The sequence below is a fragment of the Panthera leo genome, chromosome A2 (assembly GCF_018350215.1).
Source record: "Panthera leo isolate Ple1 chromosome A2, P.leo_Ple1_pat1.1, whole genome shotgun sequence".
Classification (NCBI taxonomy): Eukaryota; Metazoa; Chordata; class Mammalia; order Carnivora; family Felidae; genus Panthera; species Panthera leo.
In genome coordinates, this window is record NC_056680.1 from 98,102,563 (window position 1) to 98,119,124 (window position 16,562).

The window sequence follows — 16,562 nt, forward strand, 5'->3', positions numbered from 1 at the left end:
CCTAAGATCTTTCTCCCTCATGGCCAGCTAATAGTTTCTCAATATGTAGATGAAATATTTCATTTTTATTTATCTTAACATTAAGGAACCTTTGGTAAAAAAGTGAACGTGTTCTAGTAGCCTCAAAACCAGCCACCCTTTTGATTTAGATTTTTTTTTTTTTTTTTTTTCAGTTTGGCAGCCCTCCTTAGGTTAATCACATTCCTCAGTAAGGTTTTTCTAATGTTTAGAGTGGCATGTCCACAGAAACATACACAAAGTAGATACTTAACAATTGTCTATTTGAGTGGGATAGCCCAGCCTTGCACAGTGCCTGGCACATAACAGGCACTCTATAAATATTTGGGTGAATGTTTCACACGTGAAAGTTGAAGGTTAAGGGAAAGCTTAATTGTGTGAAGCATTCAGAATGCAGCCTCCAAGTTGGCTATCGACTGATGGACAGGAAAAATAATCCATTTAACTATGTTTGCACTGAGCAGGATATATAGAAAACATTTTAAAAAGAGGGCTTGTCCTTCTTCCCCAATCTCTATCCCACTCCCCTGCCCTCTTGTGCTTTTAAAAGTGAGCGATTGGCCACTAGTGTAATGAAAGCCTAACAGCTGATTCAAATAGTTGTCAAACCACTGGAAAAACGCTTCCTTTTCATTGTGCTTTTTTTGGACACTATAGATATGGTAAATCATGAACTACATTATAAAAATACCTCTTTTATGCCCAAACATTCAGTAGGAGGGAATGACATTTCTTTTATTACCTCGGTAAATGTTTCTAAGGTGTTTAGCAATAAGCTTTCTTTTTGTCAAAACTGCTTAGATGCAGTGGTTGCTAGGAATTTACTAGAAAACCTATAGTTAATAATATCAGGAAGAGAAAGGATATATGTTTAGTCAGCTAATATGACAGACTAGCTTGAGTAGCCCATGCTTTTTTCATTTCCCTGTCATTTTCTTGATCTTTTCTGTTCTAGAAAAAGAGTGGTAATTGAAGTTTTAAAAGTTTATTTTCCATTATTGCCCATCAGCCAATGTTTTTAGCACTTCTTCCATCTTTTGGACAGAGGAATAGATTGTTCCAAATAATAGAAAAAAAATAATGCTTAAGAGATTTCTCAAGAAAAAAGGATGAGATTTTAATACAAATGTGAACAAGGTCGTCCGTAGACCTTAGTAAATTAACTCTTTCTTCTTCAGCTGTGTGATTTTTTTCCCTCTCCGCAGGTAAAAACTCCAGAATTTTGTCATGCTTCCTATAATGTGAAATTTTAACATGAAGAAGTGTTTATTTTTTAAGAATAGTGTTTAAAATTATTTCCTTCAATGGTTGCTGACTTATTGAAATTGATATAGACCCATATTTATTACTATTTACCTTTGATTTTATGTCTCGTCCTTCTTTCCTTAATTGGGTGGTAATGGATTTTTTTTTAAAGTAGTGTTCTAACCTGCTATAAAAATCAACCACCCATTTAAAGATACTAGAGAAGAGAACTTTGGCAGAGAGATCTCAAGCTTCACGGGTGGATGAGGGTTCCCTTAGAATAGGATTTTATGATAAAATAAATTCTTTCTTTCTTCACCAAAAATAGCCAAATAATCATCAGATTACTCTCGGTTTGCATGCTGCTAAATTTCACAGAAATTTTAACCTACTGACCAGGAACAGCAGATGCTACAGAATGGAGACTAATGTAACTTCTACTTTCTGGCCTTCCCTAAAAGTGCTGTAAATACTAAGTTACCACACAGACTATCTTTTTGTGGTGGCATACTGCAGTGTATTTACCCCTTCTGTATACTGCATTCTGGCTTGGAATTTTGGTCCGTGGTTTCATCCGTTGTTACCAGTGATGCTAGACTCCCCCAAGAGTTAAATACAGTGGAGCTTGTATTTATGTGAAGCGAGTAAGCTTGGTCTTTCCAGCGGCTGTTTCATTGCATGTTACCTCCCACTTTGCTTCCCTCTGTGTGTGTGGCAAAGGGAATTGTCCTAAGAAATATCGGCTTCCTCTGAATACAAACGTGTTACCAGTAAATCCACAATCTCCTGATTTGGGGTGCCGTTAATAATTGCACTTTTAAAAAACCTTTTAAAGCTTAGAGGGGTTTAGTCTCTGTGGAAACCCACATTCGCTTCCACGGTCTCTGTAAATGCATTAAAAACAACAACAAAAAACCAATGCATATTAAAGTGAAAGGGTAATTTACAAGATATCTTTTTAACAGAAAACTTTAATTTTGGGGTTCATACAGAAGTTGTCATTTACCTGTTCATAATCGATGGCTAACATAATCGTCCCAGGCTTTTTTATAGTGACTCCATTTAATTAAAAGATTACAAAGATGCTGATGAACCACACATCGATGGAATACTAGTCCCCAAACTTGGAGGCCTACTCATTTTCATTTGTTTGCCGTGCTTAATGTGTCTGAGAAACCAAACTGAAATTACGAAATAGCTTTCTGTCTTAATTGTCCAAGATTTTTAAAAATTAACCTACTTTTATATAAGCAATGCTCGAGACATATTTTTACCATAAAAAATTCAGCATTGAGCTGGTAGGAGTTACTGCAGATAATGCAGCTTTTTCAAATCAGCTGCCAGGTACTATAAACCCCTTAAAATTACTAACAAATGAGGGAGGCTTGACTGTGGACTGTTCAAAATTGTTAGCCATGTGCTTATAAAAAGGGACACATGAATGATATTTAACCCTGGTCATAAAAAGCCATTTGATTTTTATAACAGCATGTTCAGTGGTTACAAAGCTTTATAACTTGAGCTAAAAATGTAGAATCCCACTGTAGAAAGTGCCATAACAAGGACAGAGCTAGGGGAAGCTGGATTGGCGTACCTGAGAAATTAAAAATATGCATGTATATGTAGACATATCTGTGGATGTGTATATTTACAAGGAGTAATTATACTTTAAGTTTGATTTTTTAAATGAGCAATAAAAAGTACTCTGACAGAATTTTTCTTGTGATCTGAAAGAACCCTTTCCTCATATCCAGCTCATGAACTTTAGGTATTATTAAAAGTATGACTATTTAGGAAAGTATTTGTGTGGGCTTTCAAGAAATCAAATGTAATAAAGATAAGGTATATTTCTAAAAAGAAATGCAGCTCTATACAGGTGAGAAGAAGGAAATGGAAGAAAGAAAAGGAAAGGAGCAAAAATTACCTCCCCCAAATGGAAAAGAGAATAAGCATTAAGGAAAAATAGGGAAAAAACCATCATTTCCTCCAGTTTCATAATGTGCCAAGCACTGTGCTAAACCCATTATATTTGGCAGTGGAGGGGGTGTGCATGTGTCTTATTTAATATTCGCAACACTCCTAGGAGATGGGTCTCAAAATTCCTTTCTCACAAATGAGGTAGTTAAGATTGGAGACGTTAAAACAGTCTTCATACGGACATACTGCAAGTAAGTGGCAAAGCAGGGAAAGAAACTGTGATCTGGCTGATACTGGAGGTGGAAAAAGTCAACCTTGGCTCCATTCTTAAAATTTAGTTATTCTGCAATCTTTGCCTGTCTTTAAGTGCACCAGAAACCCAGGCCAGACACCTAGTGGTCAGGCTAGTTTTGGGGGGGACGGGCTGGGGCAGCATCCAGAGGTGCCCTCTCTTCCGTTCAGGTAGACAGGAGGGGCAGATCCATGAAACAGCCTCAGAAGTAGGGAGTCGAGGGGACTAAAATGATCAACTTCGATAAAATTTCCACAGCTTTTACACTTTTGCTTTTTATTTTTGACCTTTTATCTTCTAAGAATCTTAGAAGATTAAATACAGTCTTTAGACTCTTTTAGCAGGTGATTCAAAACACTTACTTGCCTGCCATTCTGCCAGTAAGCTGGCATTTCCTAAAGGGGCGAGGCTCCTGATTGGCCCATTCTACCGTGTGAAAGTTAGGCGATCTTTAGCAAATCATTTAGCTCCCCGGTCTTCTATTTCCTACCTGTTAAAAGAGGTCCATGCCTTGTTCCTTAATGTCCTCACATAGTAAACATCAGAATTATTTTAAGAAAATAAAAACAAAACCACAAAAATGCTATTGAATCGATATGCATGCCATTTACATATATCATTTGGAAGAACATGTTCAATCTGAGTGACAGTTTAAAGAGAAAGAATGCATGACTATTCCATGAAGAACTCATGGTATTTTCTTCACTTAGATTACCTCTCTCATCCTCTTCACATCTCTGTTGATAAATGGGTCAGACACTATCATCCTCATTTTACAATTGAGGCAATGAGAGGTTAAGTGCCTGACCATTGCCAGTACCAAGATGAGAACGGGACTTAAGTCTCCTGTCCAAATCTGAGCTCCATTTTACCTCCTCCTTATGGCCAAATTGCTACCTCAGAAACTATCTATGTTCTTAGTTCCCTCGGTTGTAAAAATAGGCTCATATCATATCTATACAAGGTCATCACTCTTAGAGGGAAGATTTTATCATCTCGGGAATTAGAGCCATGAGTGCTTGTGGCATAAAAATGCTTTATACATTTCACAAAAAAAATTAGAAAAGTCTTCTAGTAGGGGGTGTGAATGGGCTTGTTGGGTGCACCTTGTACATGAAGCACTGGGAAAATCTGAATCATCCCTGACCTAGGATGTGGACTTTGGCAGATGAATCTGAAGGCAGAAAATGTTTCCAGATCCACTGTGGTTAAGTACAATACTGGAAGAATTTTTACAAATCCTTCTTTATGGTATTCCCTTGATATAACAATGGGCCATTTCCTTCACAGTGCTTTTTTTCTTTTAATTAAAATTATTCATCATGATGAAAAACTTGTGACTATTTTTCCTATCACGAAATAGAGATTGTTCAAAAATTATTCTAAACTGTTTTTTTCAAGTGGAAAACAAATCCACAGTGATGCTCTAGGTTTAGCCTTTAACGCCTTGATGGAAACTTAAAGAGATGCTGAAGCCTTGTCATTAACATGCCATTTGCTTTCCTGCTACTTACTTGACACACAACACACACTGGGACACGTTACGGTTGTCACTGTAAGAAAATAAATTTTAGGCTATGCATGTTTTGAATGTCAGTGAAGTTAAAAAAACAAAAAAAAACAACAAAAAAAACCCCCACCTGTGCAAGTATTCACACATTTTGACCTAAGAAAATATTATTCACTGCTGTATCTTTAATCCCTAGCACAGTGCCAGGCATAGAGTTGGTCCTCAGTCCATGCTGATTGAATGCGTTTGTGTTCTGGTTAGAAGAACATGAGAGCAGTCTTACTCTTTAACTAAGAAACATGAACAAAGAATTTTCCTACTTAATGATTAGGGTATTACTGGATTAAAGATGTCCTAGAGAAAGTCTGAAATGAATTTTTGCTCTTGAGCCTCCAGCTATTTGTTTGTTTGTTTATTTATTTATTTGGAGAGGGAGAGGGAGAGAGAGAATCCCAAGCAGGCTCCATACTGTCCGCACAAAGCCTGACACAAGTCTCGATCTCACGAACCATGAGATCATGACTCGAGCTGAAACCAAGAGTTGGATGCTTAACCGACTGATACACCCAGGTGCCCCCTTTCCAGCCATTTCTAATCAGAGAGAACCAGGTTAGAAAAGCCAGGAACTGCCAAGCATAAGAGGGACAGTTCTGTCCAAATGGATGCTGGTTACAGCCACAGATGTAAAATGAAAGGATTGGTCTTCTTGCTTGTTAGGACCCCTGTTTGATCTTACCTACAAGTAATTCAAATGCCAAAAATTGTTACTTTGGGTGTGGAAACAGCCTGTGAATGCACGTTCACACATTCAAGCTAAGATTATTCTTAAAGTGCTTCCTGACGGTGATACTTAATTCTAAAAATGGGGCAGTGTGCAGTTCACCTTCTAAATCTAACATTACAGTCATCGTGGCTTATTTTTATAGTCAACTAAATGAGAAAGTGTAATAGGATGAGGTAGGTAAATTTAAGTTTCTAGAAGCTGTTGTGTTTGCACTGTGTGTGACTCTGGAATGTTTTTTGTTGTGGTTTTGTGTTTTGTGAACCAAAGCAAACTAACATTTTTGTGAAGTTTATGGTATTCTAGACAGAAAAATACTTGGCAGGATTTTTTTTTTTAAACTTCTAATATTTCCAACCTAAATGGAACTTTCACAGATCAAAGAGAGGACAAGATATGTTAGAATACTATTAACGCTTTTGTGAGGGAAAACCTGTACTTTTAAGGACAGGTGTTGGTATTCTAGTACTATTATTCCCATCCCTGGGGAAAAGCTCAAATGTAGTTCCATTGTAGGGTATTTTTGTTCCTTTATTAGAAACATTTAAATCTGATAAAATTCACTTTCAACCAGTTAGATATGCAACTTAAACGTCATAAATGATACTCAGTTCTGTCTCAAACTGTATCTGGGCATATATTCAAACCTTAATGGCTCACAGTCTTAATTAGTATCGTTTCTTAATGGCCTTGCCATTACTACTGGATGAAACTATGTGAAACATATTTACCTGTTTTCTTATTTCAGCATATAGTTTCTATATATTGCTATCAATAAAACATTATGCATGGCATCATATGTTAACTTGTACCATTTCAACCAAGAATATACTGTTATGTTAAAGAGCCAAACTCCTAGAGCAATATACTCTATTCTATATTGTATAATGTATTATTAGTGAGGACTGCTTTTTTCCAGGACTTAGTTATATGAAATTATGAGGTGCCTTAGCTAGAGTTTGATTATCCTTTATGTATTGGAAAAAGTCATAATCATGTTATCATGATTGGCTTTGTCTCTTCCTAGGCTTTAGTTTTGTGGTTCTTTTTGGGAGGACTTGTTAGGAGTTGGAGGAGAGAAAGGAAGTAGTGAACCTATTCTTTCATATAAATATGATACCAACCCTTTGCTGCTCATGCTTTTTGTTAGCTCTTTTGTAGTAGCATTTGAAGTTTGAAGGCCTCATTTCCCCAGTACGGTATTTTCTAAAATTGAAGAGAAAAATGAAGATCGGTGGAACCTAGGAAAAGAGCTCAAAGTAGGGAAAATGGACTGAGCAAAGGGGGTAACAGTGTCATTCGATACTATTGTGAACTTATGTCATTGCCTAAGAAGAAATTTGAATTCATTTCAATAACTAGGGAAGTAACCATTCAAAACTCATTCATATGACTAAATGAGAATTCTTATTGGTACTGCATTTCTCAAAATCAGTAGAACTTATTCCCCTACCTATATATCATTTCCAGAATTATATTACTGAAACATTTAAACCTCAGTACTAGAACACTAATTGCAAGATATACTCTGTAGACTGCTGATGACATCCTCCAAAAAGTTGTCTTAGCATCTGACATTATCATCCCCTGTAATAAAAATGTTAAGTTCTAATCATTTAGCTGTATATAGTAGGTAACTTTTCAGCTATAAAAATGATCTCAAAGCTTAGCTTTATTTGCTTCCTGTTTTTTATTTTCAAAAATGTATATTGAGACGAATGTGTTATTAATGCTTATAGAACCTAGTACCTATAGATGGATTATACCCTCTTACAGGGCAATCCTCTAAGAAAATCACTCTACATCCTACATCAATTTTATTCTATATAAAAACATTCAGACTTCTACTTGATCATGCTTCTCATCATCAAATACTTCTCTACTCTATTCCAAACATTCGCAATGTATCTTTAAGCAGTTCATTTCTGGATGCTGTGTAGAGAAATCACTATCCTTTAAATCAGCTAACAGAATTTATACATGTAGCTTGTATCCGGTGGGATTTTCTCCTCACTGAATTGTGCATAGAAGAAGATATGCTTTGGGAAATTTTATAAACCTCCCTTTTTTGGCAAACCAGTATAGGATACTGTCTAGAGATGCAGATACTGGAGTTAGATGGCACTGGCATTGATATTTGCTAGCTACACAATCTTAGATGATTTAATCTTTCTGTGCCTCGATTTCTTCTTCTGTAAAAAGGAAATACCAAGATTACCCTACCTAGGGCTGTGAGGTATGGGTTAATACATGCAAAGCACTTAGAACAGAACTCTTGGCAAATGTTAGCTACTTATCACCATGTAAGATCTTGCTGAAAAAGCCGTATCATTATTTCATTGTAAGATTTCTTTGTATATGTAAGCTATACTTTTGCCATGCATATTAGCACATTAGCAACACTTTTAAGAAAGGATCAATAGCATTGACTTAGAAAGGCAACACCACAGTTCAAAATCCTAGACAATTATATGCAGTTTTTATCTGCTATGTTCACTTTAACTCTGGTCTTATGATGAATTTTCATTACTGAAAGTTCTTTAACTGGCTACTGTAATAGTATAGTTTACAAAAGTTTTTTTTTTTTTTAAAGTTTCATAAATTCCATGAGTGACTTTATTCTCTTAAGTTGTCAGTTTAAGAGCAACACTTCAGGGCCGATTCAAGGAAGACGAAGATCTGGTTTCCTTTATATTCCAAGGGAAATGGCTGCTTCAGGAGGAACAGTCCTGTGGGCGTCAAGGCTTTCAGTCCTTTAAGATCCCTTTTTCACCATTTTCCATTAATCGCTTTGCAGCTTGCAGTTCCCCACAATGATGAATGGACCCGATTTGCCAGGACCCTCGTGGAGATTCGTGCCAACAGAGCTGATAGCGAGGAAGAAGGCACCGTTGAGTTATCTGCCTAATGGAAACCAACCATCCCCACCCTAGCCCCCACCTTCGCCTTCTAGAACTCAGCTCTGCGGTCATCGATTCCACTTGTATCCAGTGTCCATTCAGTAACAGTGTTGTGTGACATTTTGGGTGTCATATTGTGCCAGCTTTGCTCCAAGTATTCCAAATGTATCCCACCCTGCTTTCCCCTGACCTGAAATTCACCAGATCATTTCTATCTTTCTATTTGTCTCAAAAATGGGGGGGAGGGGAGGGGGAGGCTTTACGGGTTTAGTTGTTGCCTTTTAACTACTTAGTAGCTGTATTTAATAGCTGGAAACCTCTGGTTAAATTTGTTCTTACATGCACTTCTGGCATAGTCCTATTAAATCCATATGAAGCCAGATATGATCAGGTGCAGATGTGGCTTGCTTCATGATATGGCACAGGGCCAAAGACTTGAGATGTGGTGTTTTACATGGTGACTCACATTATGAACGGATTTACTAGAAGAACATTGCTGCTCCTTATTTATTGTGGTGTGCTGCATGGAACATATTGATTTGAAAGCATTAAAATAAACGATCCTAGAGCATGTGCATAATGAGAGGACTGTATTGTCTCTCTGCTGCTGTTGAGGTTACATTAAGTTCCAAAGAACAATTACAGTATGCCAGTTCCACGGAGGACAAGAAATCTTTAGAGGTTCGTTGCAATGAACGGAATGAATTTTAATGCCTATTATTTCTAGGTACTTTGACAATATTTCAAATATAGTTGACCATTGATACTTGTCATTCAAGCTAACACAGTCCAACAAGAGTCTGTGGTTCCTGAATATGACACCAGTATTGCCAATAAAACGTTCCAAACCAGGTCTGCACCAGCGTGGATAAATCCTGTGCTTGGGGAAAGACTGATTCGAATGTTGCTATGACAAGGAGGTGGGGGAGATACATTAGGGCCATGTTAAAGATTGATAATGAACTTATAGGCAACCAGCCTGGTTGGACTTAAACCAAGACTCTGGTTTTATTTTTACGAGGGAATGTGTGTGGTTTTCTGGAAAGCTTTCCCTTATCTCCTTTACCCGAGCCACTCTTGCCCCAAGACGGTCTCAAATGTTAAAATAAGAAAAACAGGTTAAGATGGCGATACCAAATGGTCTACATATTTCTTTTTAAAAAATTTACACCGTAAATTTATGTTTCTTGCTATTGGACTTGGAAATATGTCTGTAAACAATTTTAACAGAAAATTTTCTCAAAAATCATTTCATGCCTAGAGAGAATTAAAACATCTCAAGACAGACTTTTAGTTTTTCAGGGAGATAATCTCCATGGTGGTAGGGACTCCTTGAACTGTGAATTTCTTTTAAAAATAATGATATGCTTTTTCTTGAAGTGCCATATGGTATATAGATATTGAAATTCTTTGAAGGCAGGAATTAAATTTTTAAAAATAAAATATGAGGGTCTTAAATAGGTTTAAAAACAATCCAATAAAAGCATCAGGGGGAAAAAAAGTCTCTCAAGCTTATACTACACGACCAAGAATAAAGCAATAACCCATATGTAGCTATTACAGACCAAACTCTGAATGATTCCATGAGTAAAGACTGAAAAGTACAAAGGCCAGAGCGCCTTGTAGTAAGCACGTGAAACATTACATGAGTTTATATACATATGCATCCCACTGTGGTAGCTGGTCTCCAAAATAGTCTTGCATAGTGCTGTTCCATGGGGAATCTGGGCTGACCTGGTATAAATGATTGGATATGGAGGAAGTGATGCTGTGTGGGGTCCAGGACACGGTTGTGAGAAGACTTATAGCTTCCTTCTAGGTCTCTGGGCATACTCATTCTTGGTCCCTAAGCCAAGAAGTACAAGTATCTGTAAAAGAAGCACAACTATCCTGAGACCTCTGGGCCACACACAGGCCTGAGGTGACCATGTAGAGGCCATGAGGATAGACAGACCCCTAGCCAGCCCACAACTATTCAAGTCATCCCGGCTTGTGTCCTGGAAGGGATGTGGTGGCCATGAAAATTTGCCTCTCTGATCTCCTACTGCAGAGAGTATAACTGACTGACAGCTCCAGCTGCTTTGCTTTGAAATCCACCCCCATGTTTGCTGAAGGTCATGCTTTCCACAGGTTTCTCTCAGCTGACTACAGCACGGCAGGGATACTGAGGCAGTCCTGTTCCTAGGAGATGTAAAACTTCTCTGAGAGGTAACTTGCTCAGGGACTCCCCTTAAGCACTACTAAAACCTTATAGAACTGTACTGCAATCTAAAACTAATCTTCTTTCCTCTTTCTCTCCCTCCCTCCTATCTTCTCTCTCTCAGGGTCAGACCAATATCACTGTCTGATGGCTTGCCCAGCATGATCTAGGTGGGGACGACATGCTGGGCCTGATAAGAGAGTAAAGAGATTGACTATTCGCCAAAAGAGTTGCAAGAATTAACATATACCATTAGGGGCCAGGGGAGTAGCACTGAAATTGGATTTTGAGGAGTTTAAGGGAACCAGAATGTAAGACTGGATAGGCAAGAATCCACTGACTTTGAGATACTTTTTCAGGATATGTGATTTTATACTCTGGCAAAGACCCCAGAGGAGGATGGTTGATACAGTAGTTCTTAGAAGTCTTGAAAAGCCTTCACTTCATGAAGTGAAAATGTCTGAGTTGCCCTGACCGATAGTACAGAAAAGAACAAAGAGGTTGAAGGAAGTATATAGGTTAGAATGGATACATTATGTAAGGCTAGAAGACACATCCAAGAATTATATTCCATAGGAAGGCCCAGAGCACACACTCTTCACCAACACCATCAGCAACGAGCCAGTGAGAAAAGCATAAGCATCTCTAGGAATTTTAGTGGTGACCTTCTCTGTACACCAAGGCTGAGAGGCAGTCACAGAGCAGGACTTCTTAGTATCTATGGGGATAAGACCCTAGAATAACAGTGGCTAGTTAACTGGTGGTAGTTAACCCCCAGAAGCCAGGAAGCCACAATGACTGTAATGGCCAGCTAGATCAGAGGAGCAGCTAAGGAGGCTTTACCCATCCAAAGAACAAGGCATCCTAAGAGAAAAACAGGTCCGCTCAAATGGTGCTTAACATCTATAACCAAAAACATAAAAGCAAGAACGGAGGAGCAAGAAGCTGAAATCAGTTACCTCAATAGAAAATCACAATCCTTTGCTCATTACCCAGACCTGAGCGAATTTTTTGATCTAGAACTCACCGACTGAAGAGGTGTCTAGCTTGCTAGCAGGAAGGACATCATGGCAAAAATGTATTGTGACGACTTCCTCAGTCCTTCCCTGAAGGGACCTATGGCCATTGATTCAGATCAATGCACAACGCAGAAAGAAAAATCAGATACCTCGACAACTACTGGATACAGGGTTTCAGTTCAGACTGAAACCCAAATCTGTGTCACAGTCCCCAGTTAGACCGGTAATTTATGGTGACTAGGCAGTATATAAAGTCCTTACTCATTTCTAGGTCACAATGGGGTTATTAGGTCTGTGGACCCACACAGTGACCATTTCCCCAATCCCTACATGTTCAACTGGAACTAACATATTTGGCATTGGGTCCCTGGCCTCTGGAGTAAGAGCTACACAGAAGGAAGGCCAAGTGGAGATCTCTGAAACTGCCACACTCCGCCTCCTCCTGCCAAGACAGTAAATGAAAAACATTACATCTTAGGGTAGGGCTGGGAGCATGGCAAACATTAGTGATGTTTTTAAAGCCCTAGAAGATGCAGAGTGGTGGTCCCTGACATTTATTCATTTAATACACCAGTCTGGCCCTTTCATAAACTAGATGGATCTTGGAGAATAACTGGAGTAGTGCAAGCTAAACCAAATAGGAGCTCTCATCATAGCTGCTGTGTCATATGTGAAATCTTTCTTGGAACAGATTAATAAGGCCTCTGGTACATGGTATGTGGCTGATTGATGAATGCATTACTTTCTATTCCAACTATATAATAAGATCAGAAAGAGTTTATACTTATGCGGGAATAAGAACAATATTCATTTACACTTTTGTCTCTGTTCACTTCTTATCCTACACCATATTCTATGTAGGTCTGGACTTGACTGAACACCCAGAGAACATTACACTAATCCATCACATCAATGGCATCACGCTGATTGGGCAGGATAAACAAGGGTTGACTAATGCACCAGAAGTCCAATAAGGTATATATACTCCAGAGGGTGGGAGATAATTTCAAGGAAGATGTGGGAACTCGCTACTTCAGGGGAGTTTTTAGAAATCCAATGGATAGGTCTATGCTGGGATATCCCTTAGAACTCCCAACACAAGAGGGAGGCACAGCACCTGGTAGGCCTCTGTGGGTTCTCAAGGCAACACACTCCGTGTCTAAGAATACTGCTCTGGTCTGTTGTTATACCAGGTGGCTTGCAAGGTTTTGGGTAGGGCTCAGAATAAGAAAGGACCTTGCAGCAGATCTAAACTGCAGTGCAAGGAGCTCTACTCAGCCATTCAACCAGCTGATGCCATGGTATTAGAAATGTCAATGGTGGGAAAAAAATATGGTAACTTATGGCAGGCCCCAGTAGGGAAATTAAAACAGTGGCCCATGGGTTCCTAAGGAAAGTCATGCTATCTGAAGCAAAGAATTAGGTGACTTTTGAGAAATAGCTCCTGGCATGTGACTGGGTGATGGAAGAGGTTGAGCTCTTCACCATGGAATATGAAGATACCAGACATCCAAACAGCCCATTATAAGTCGACTCCTGTCAGCCTCACCATGTCATAAAGTCAGAAAGATCCACCTGAAACCTCTTCCATAAGAAGGAAATTGTGCATTCAGGATGTACATCTGAGCAGAACCAGAGGGCATGAGGAAGCTGCATGAGCAAGGAACCCAGAAGTCCAATGTCACCCAACAGGATTTCACCAGCACCCCTTTCCCATGCTACACAGAAGGAAGGCCATGCTTGTGTACATGGTCATATGTGGGGAGTATGGGTTTGGTAGGACTGGCTGAAAAAAGAGGAAAGGTCAGAGCCTGGTTTACCTATGGATGACAGCTGGGGCACCTGGTTGGCTCAGTTGGTTGAGCATCTGACTTCAGTTCATATCATAATCTCATGGTTCATGAGTTCGAGCCCTGCATTGGGCTCTCTGCAGTCAGGGCGGAGCCTGCTTCAGATCCTCTGCACCCCCTTCTCTCTGCCCTTCTCCTGCTAAGGCTCTCTCTCTCTCTCAAAAATAAGAGAGAAAGAGAGAGAGGGAGAGAGAGAGAGAGGAAGGAAAAGAAAGGAAGGCGGGAGGGAGGGAAGGAAGGAAGGAAGGAAGGAAGGAAGGAAGGAAGGAAGGAAGAGAAAGAAAGAAAGAAAGAAAGAGAAAAAGAAAGAAAAGGAAAAAAGAATGGATGACAGCTACATTATAACCATTTTCAAGGGTAACCTTGGAAGACAGTAAAGAGGGAAAAACTTTCCAATCGATGGAGCTGTGAGTTATACACACAGTCACATACCTTGTGTGGAAGGACAAGTGGCCAGAAGTAAGTACATATACGCATCACTGCCCTAGGCCAAGCCCCCATCACCTCACTCATGAATTCTTGAAGTGATCTCCTAACTGACCTCCTGGCTTCCACCTGTGACCTCTTCAGCCTCTTCTCAATATAGTCACTTGAATGATACTGTTACAACACTTAACTCCTCAGGCAAAGCATACCAATGGCATAAATCACAGGGATGTAAAGAACAGCTTAGGGAATATAGTCAATGATATTTTAATAACTTGTATGGTGACAGATGGTGACTACACTTACCGTGCTAAGCATTTTGTAATGTATTAAATGTCAAATCACTACGTTGAACACCTGAAACCAATATAACGAGATGTCAACTCTAGTTCAATAAAAAACAAACCAAAACAAAACACAAAAATGGCTTTCACATCACTTGGAGTAGAAGTCAAAATCCTGATAGCGGCCCACAGGCCCCCATAAGATTTGACTCTTACTTGTTATCTGATCTTGCTTACATCCTGTTACTTAATCTTTGCTAAACCACTCCCGTTTCTCTGACCTCACTCTTTGACACATCAAGCACTTCTAGTCATAGGGCCTTTGTACTCATTGTTTCTTCTGTCCAGAAGGCTGAAAGCACTGAGTTTATAAACCTCCGTGCACATATTTCAAAATTTCACCCTTAAATATAATTAAGGTCATTCCTCTGATTTTTCAACTAACCGTTTATCTGTGAAAGTAATAGGTTCCCTAACAGCTTAACATCAACACCAATAAGAAGTCATAGTTTAAAGTAACAACAAACAACTGAAGATGAGTTTAAAAGCGTCTGATGCTCCCAATTAGAGTACTGAGAGAGAGGGAGAATTAAAAATTATAAGTGAAATTAAAATGAGAAAAAGTGTTTTTCTATTTTTATTGAGGTAATTCACATAAAATAAAATACACAGATGTGGAGTGTTTGGGTCAACAAGTTTTAGCAACTGTGTACATTCATGTAACCAGCAGACAAAACAAGATACAGAACATTTTAATAAGGACAGAAATTCTCTCATGGCCCTTTCTTGCAATCATTGTTTTGATTTCTGTCGACACAGATTAGTTTTGCCTGTTACGTTGTTAAACTTCATGTAAGTGAAATAACACAGCATGTCTTACTTTATGACTAGATTATTTTGCTTGACAGAATTCCTTTGAAATTCGTCCATGTGCTGAATATTTGAGTAATATGTTCCTTTTAATTGCTGACTGGTATTCCATTTTACAACTAGTCTGCAATTCATCTATTCACTCACCAGCTACTGAACATTAGTATTTCGAGTTGGAAGACTTTTTGTCTAGCATTGCTATGAATATTCTAGTACAGTTCTTTTTGTAGGCAACATGTTTTCTTAGGTAAACTGGGAGTGGAATTTCTAGGTCATATGTGGATCTTTGTTTAACTTTCAGGAAACTTGGTAAGCACTCTCCAAGGTGGCTGTACCATTTCCCATTCCCACCAACAAAGCATCAAGAGTTCCAGCTGTACCAAACTGCTCCAGTATCTAGTATTGTTGGTCTTTTTCATTTTGGCCATTTGGGTGGGTATGAAACACTATCAGGCTGTGGTTTTAGTTTGCATATATGTGATGACTGGTGGTTTTGAGCACCTCTGTGTGTGCTTATTGGCCATTCTTACGTGTCAAATTACATCTTTTTCTGTGAAACAGCTCCTCAAATATTTTGGCCATTTTTAAACACTGGATTTTATTATTAAAGGAAGTTCTTTATATAATCCCTATAGAACTCCTTTGTCAGATATATGTGTTACAAATATTTTTCCTAATCCGTGACTTAGAATTTCATTCCCTTAAAATACTGTGATATGCAAAAATGTCAAGTTTTGTTGCAATCCAATTTGCCCATTTTTATCCTCTCCGATTAGTATTTTACGGTTCTTCCTAGCAAGTCTTTGCTTGCCTCAGATCACAAAGATACTATCTTGTTTTTTTCTAAACATTTTACTATTTTAGGCTTTACATTTAGCTCTATGATGTATCTTAATGTTTGCGTATGGAATGAGGCAGTGGTCGAAACTGATTATTTTTTTGAGTTTGTGGATATTTAGCTAGTCTGGCAATATATACTAACAAATCATTTTCTTTTTGATCATTAAATTGAATTAGCATCCTTGGTAAAAAGTCAATTGATGATTACATACAGGTAATTTTTTTTAATGTTTATTTTTGAGAGCATGTGTGTGCGCATGAGAATGGCGGGGTGTCGGGGGCGGCCACAAGGGAGAGATAGAATCCCAAGCAGGCTCTGCACTTGTTCCCATGAACAACGAAATCCGGACCTGAGCCAAAATCAAGACGCTTAACCGACTGAGCCACTCAGGTGCCCCTACATACAGGTA

At 38.7% G+C, this 16,562-nt stretch overlaps 1 protein-coding gene across 2 annotated transcripts in view; it reads left to right on the forward strand.

The window, feature by feature from the left end:
- DYNC1I1 (dynein cytoplasmic 1 intermediate chain 1) overlaps positions 1-9,514 on the forward strand; it is a 308,192-nt gene extending 298,678 nt beyond the window's left edge. For both annotated transcript variants that reach the window (XM_042918203.1, XM_042918213.1), the window contains one exon: positions 8,561-9,514. In XM_042918203.1, coding sequence (XP_042774137.1) covers positions 8,561-8,671 — 111 coding nt within the window. In that variant the 3' untranslated portion in view covers positions 8,672-9,514. The remainder of the gene's footprint in view (positions 1-8,560) is intronic.
- The last annotated feature ends 7,048 nt before the right edge of the window (positions 9,515-16,562 follow it).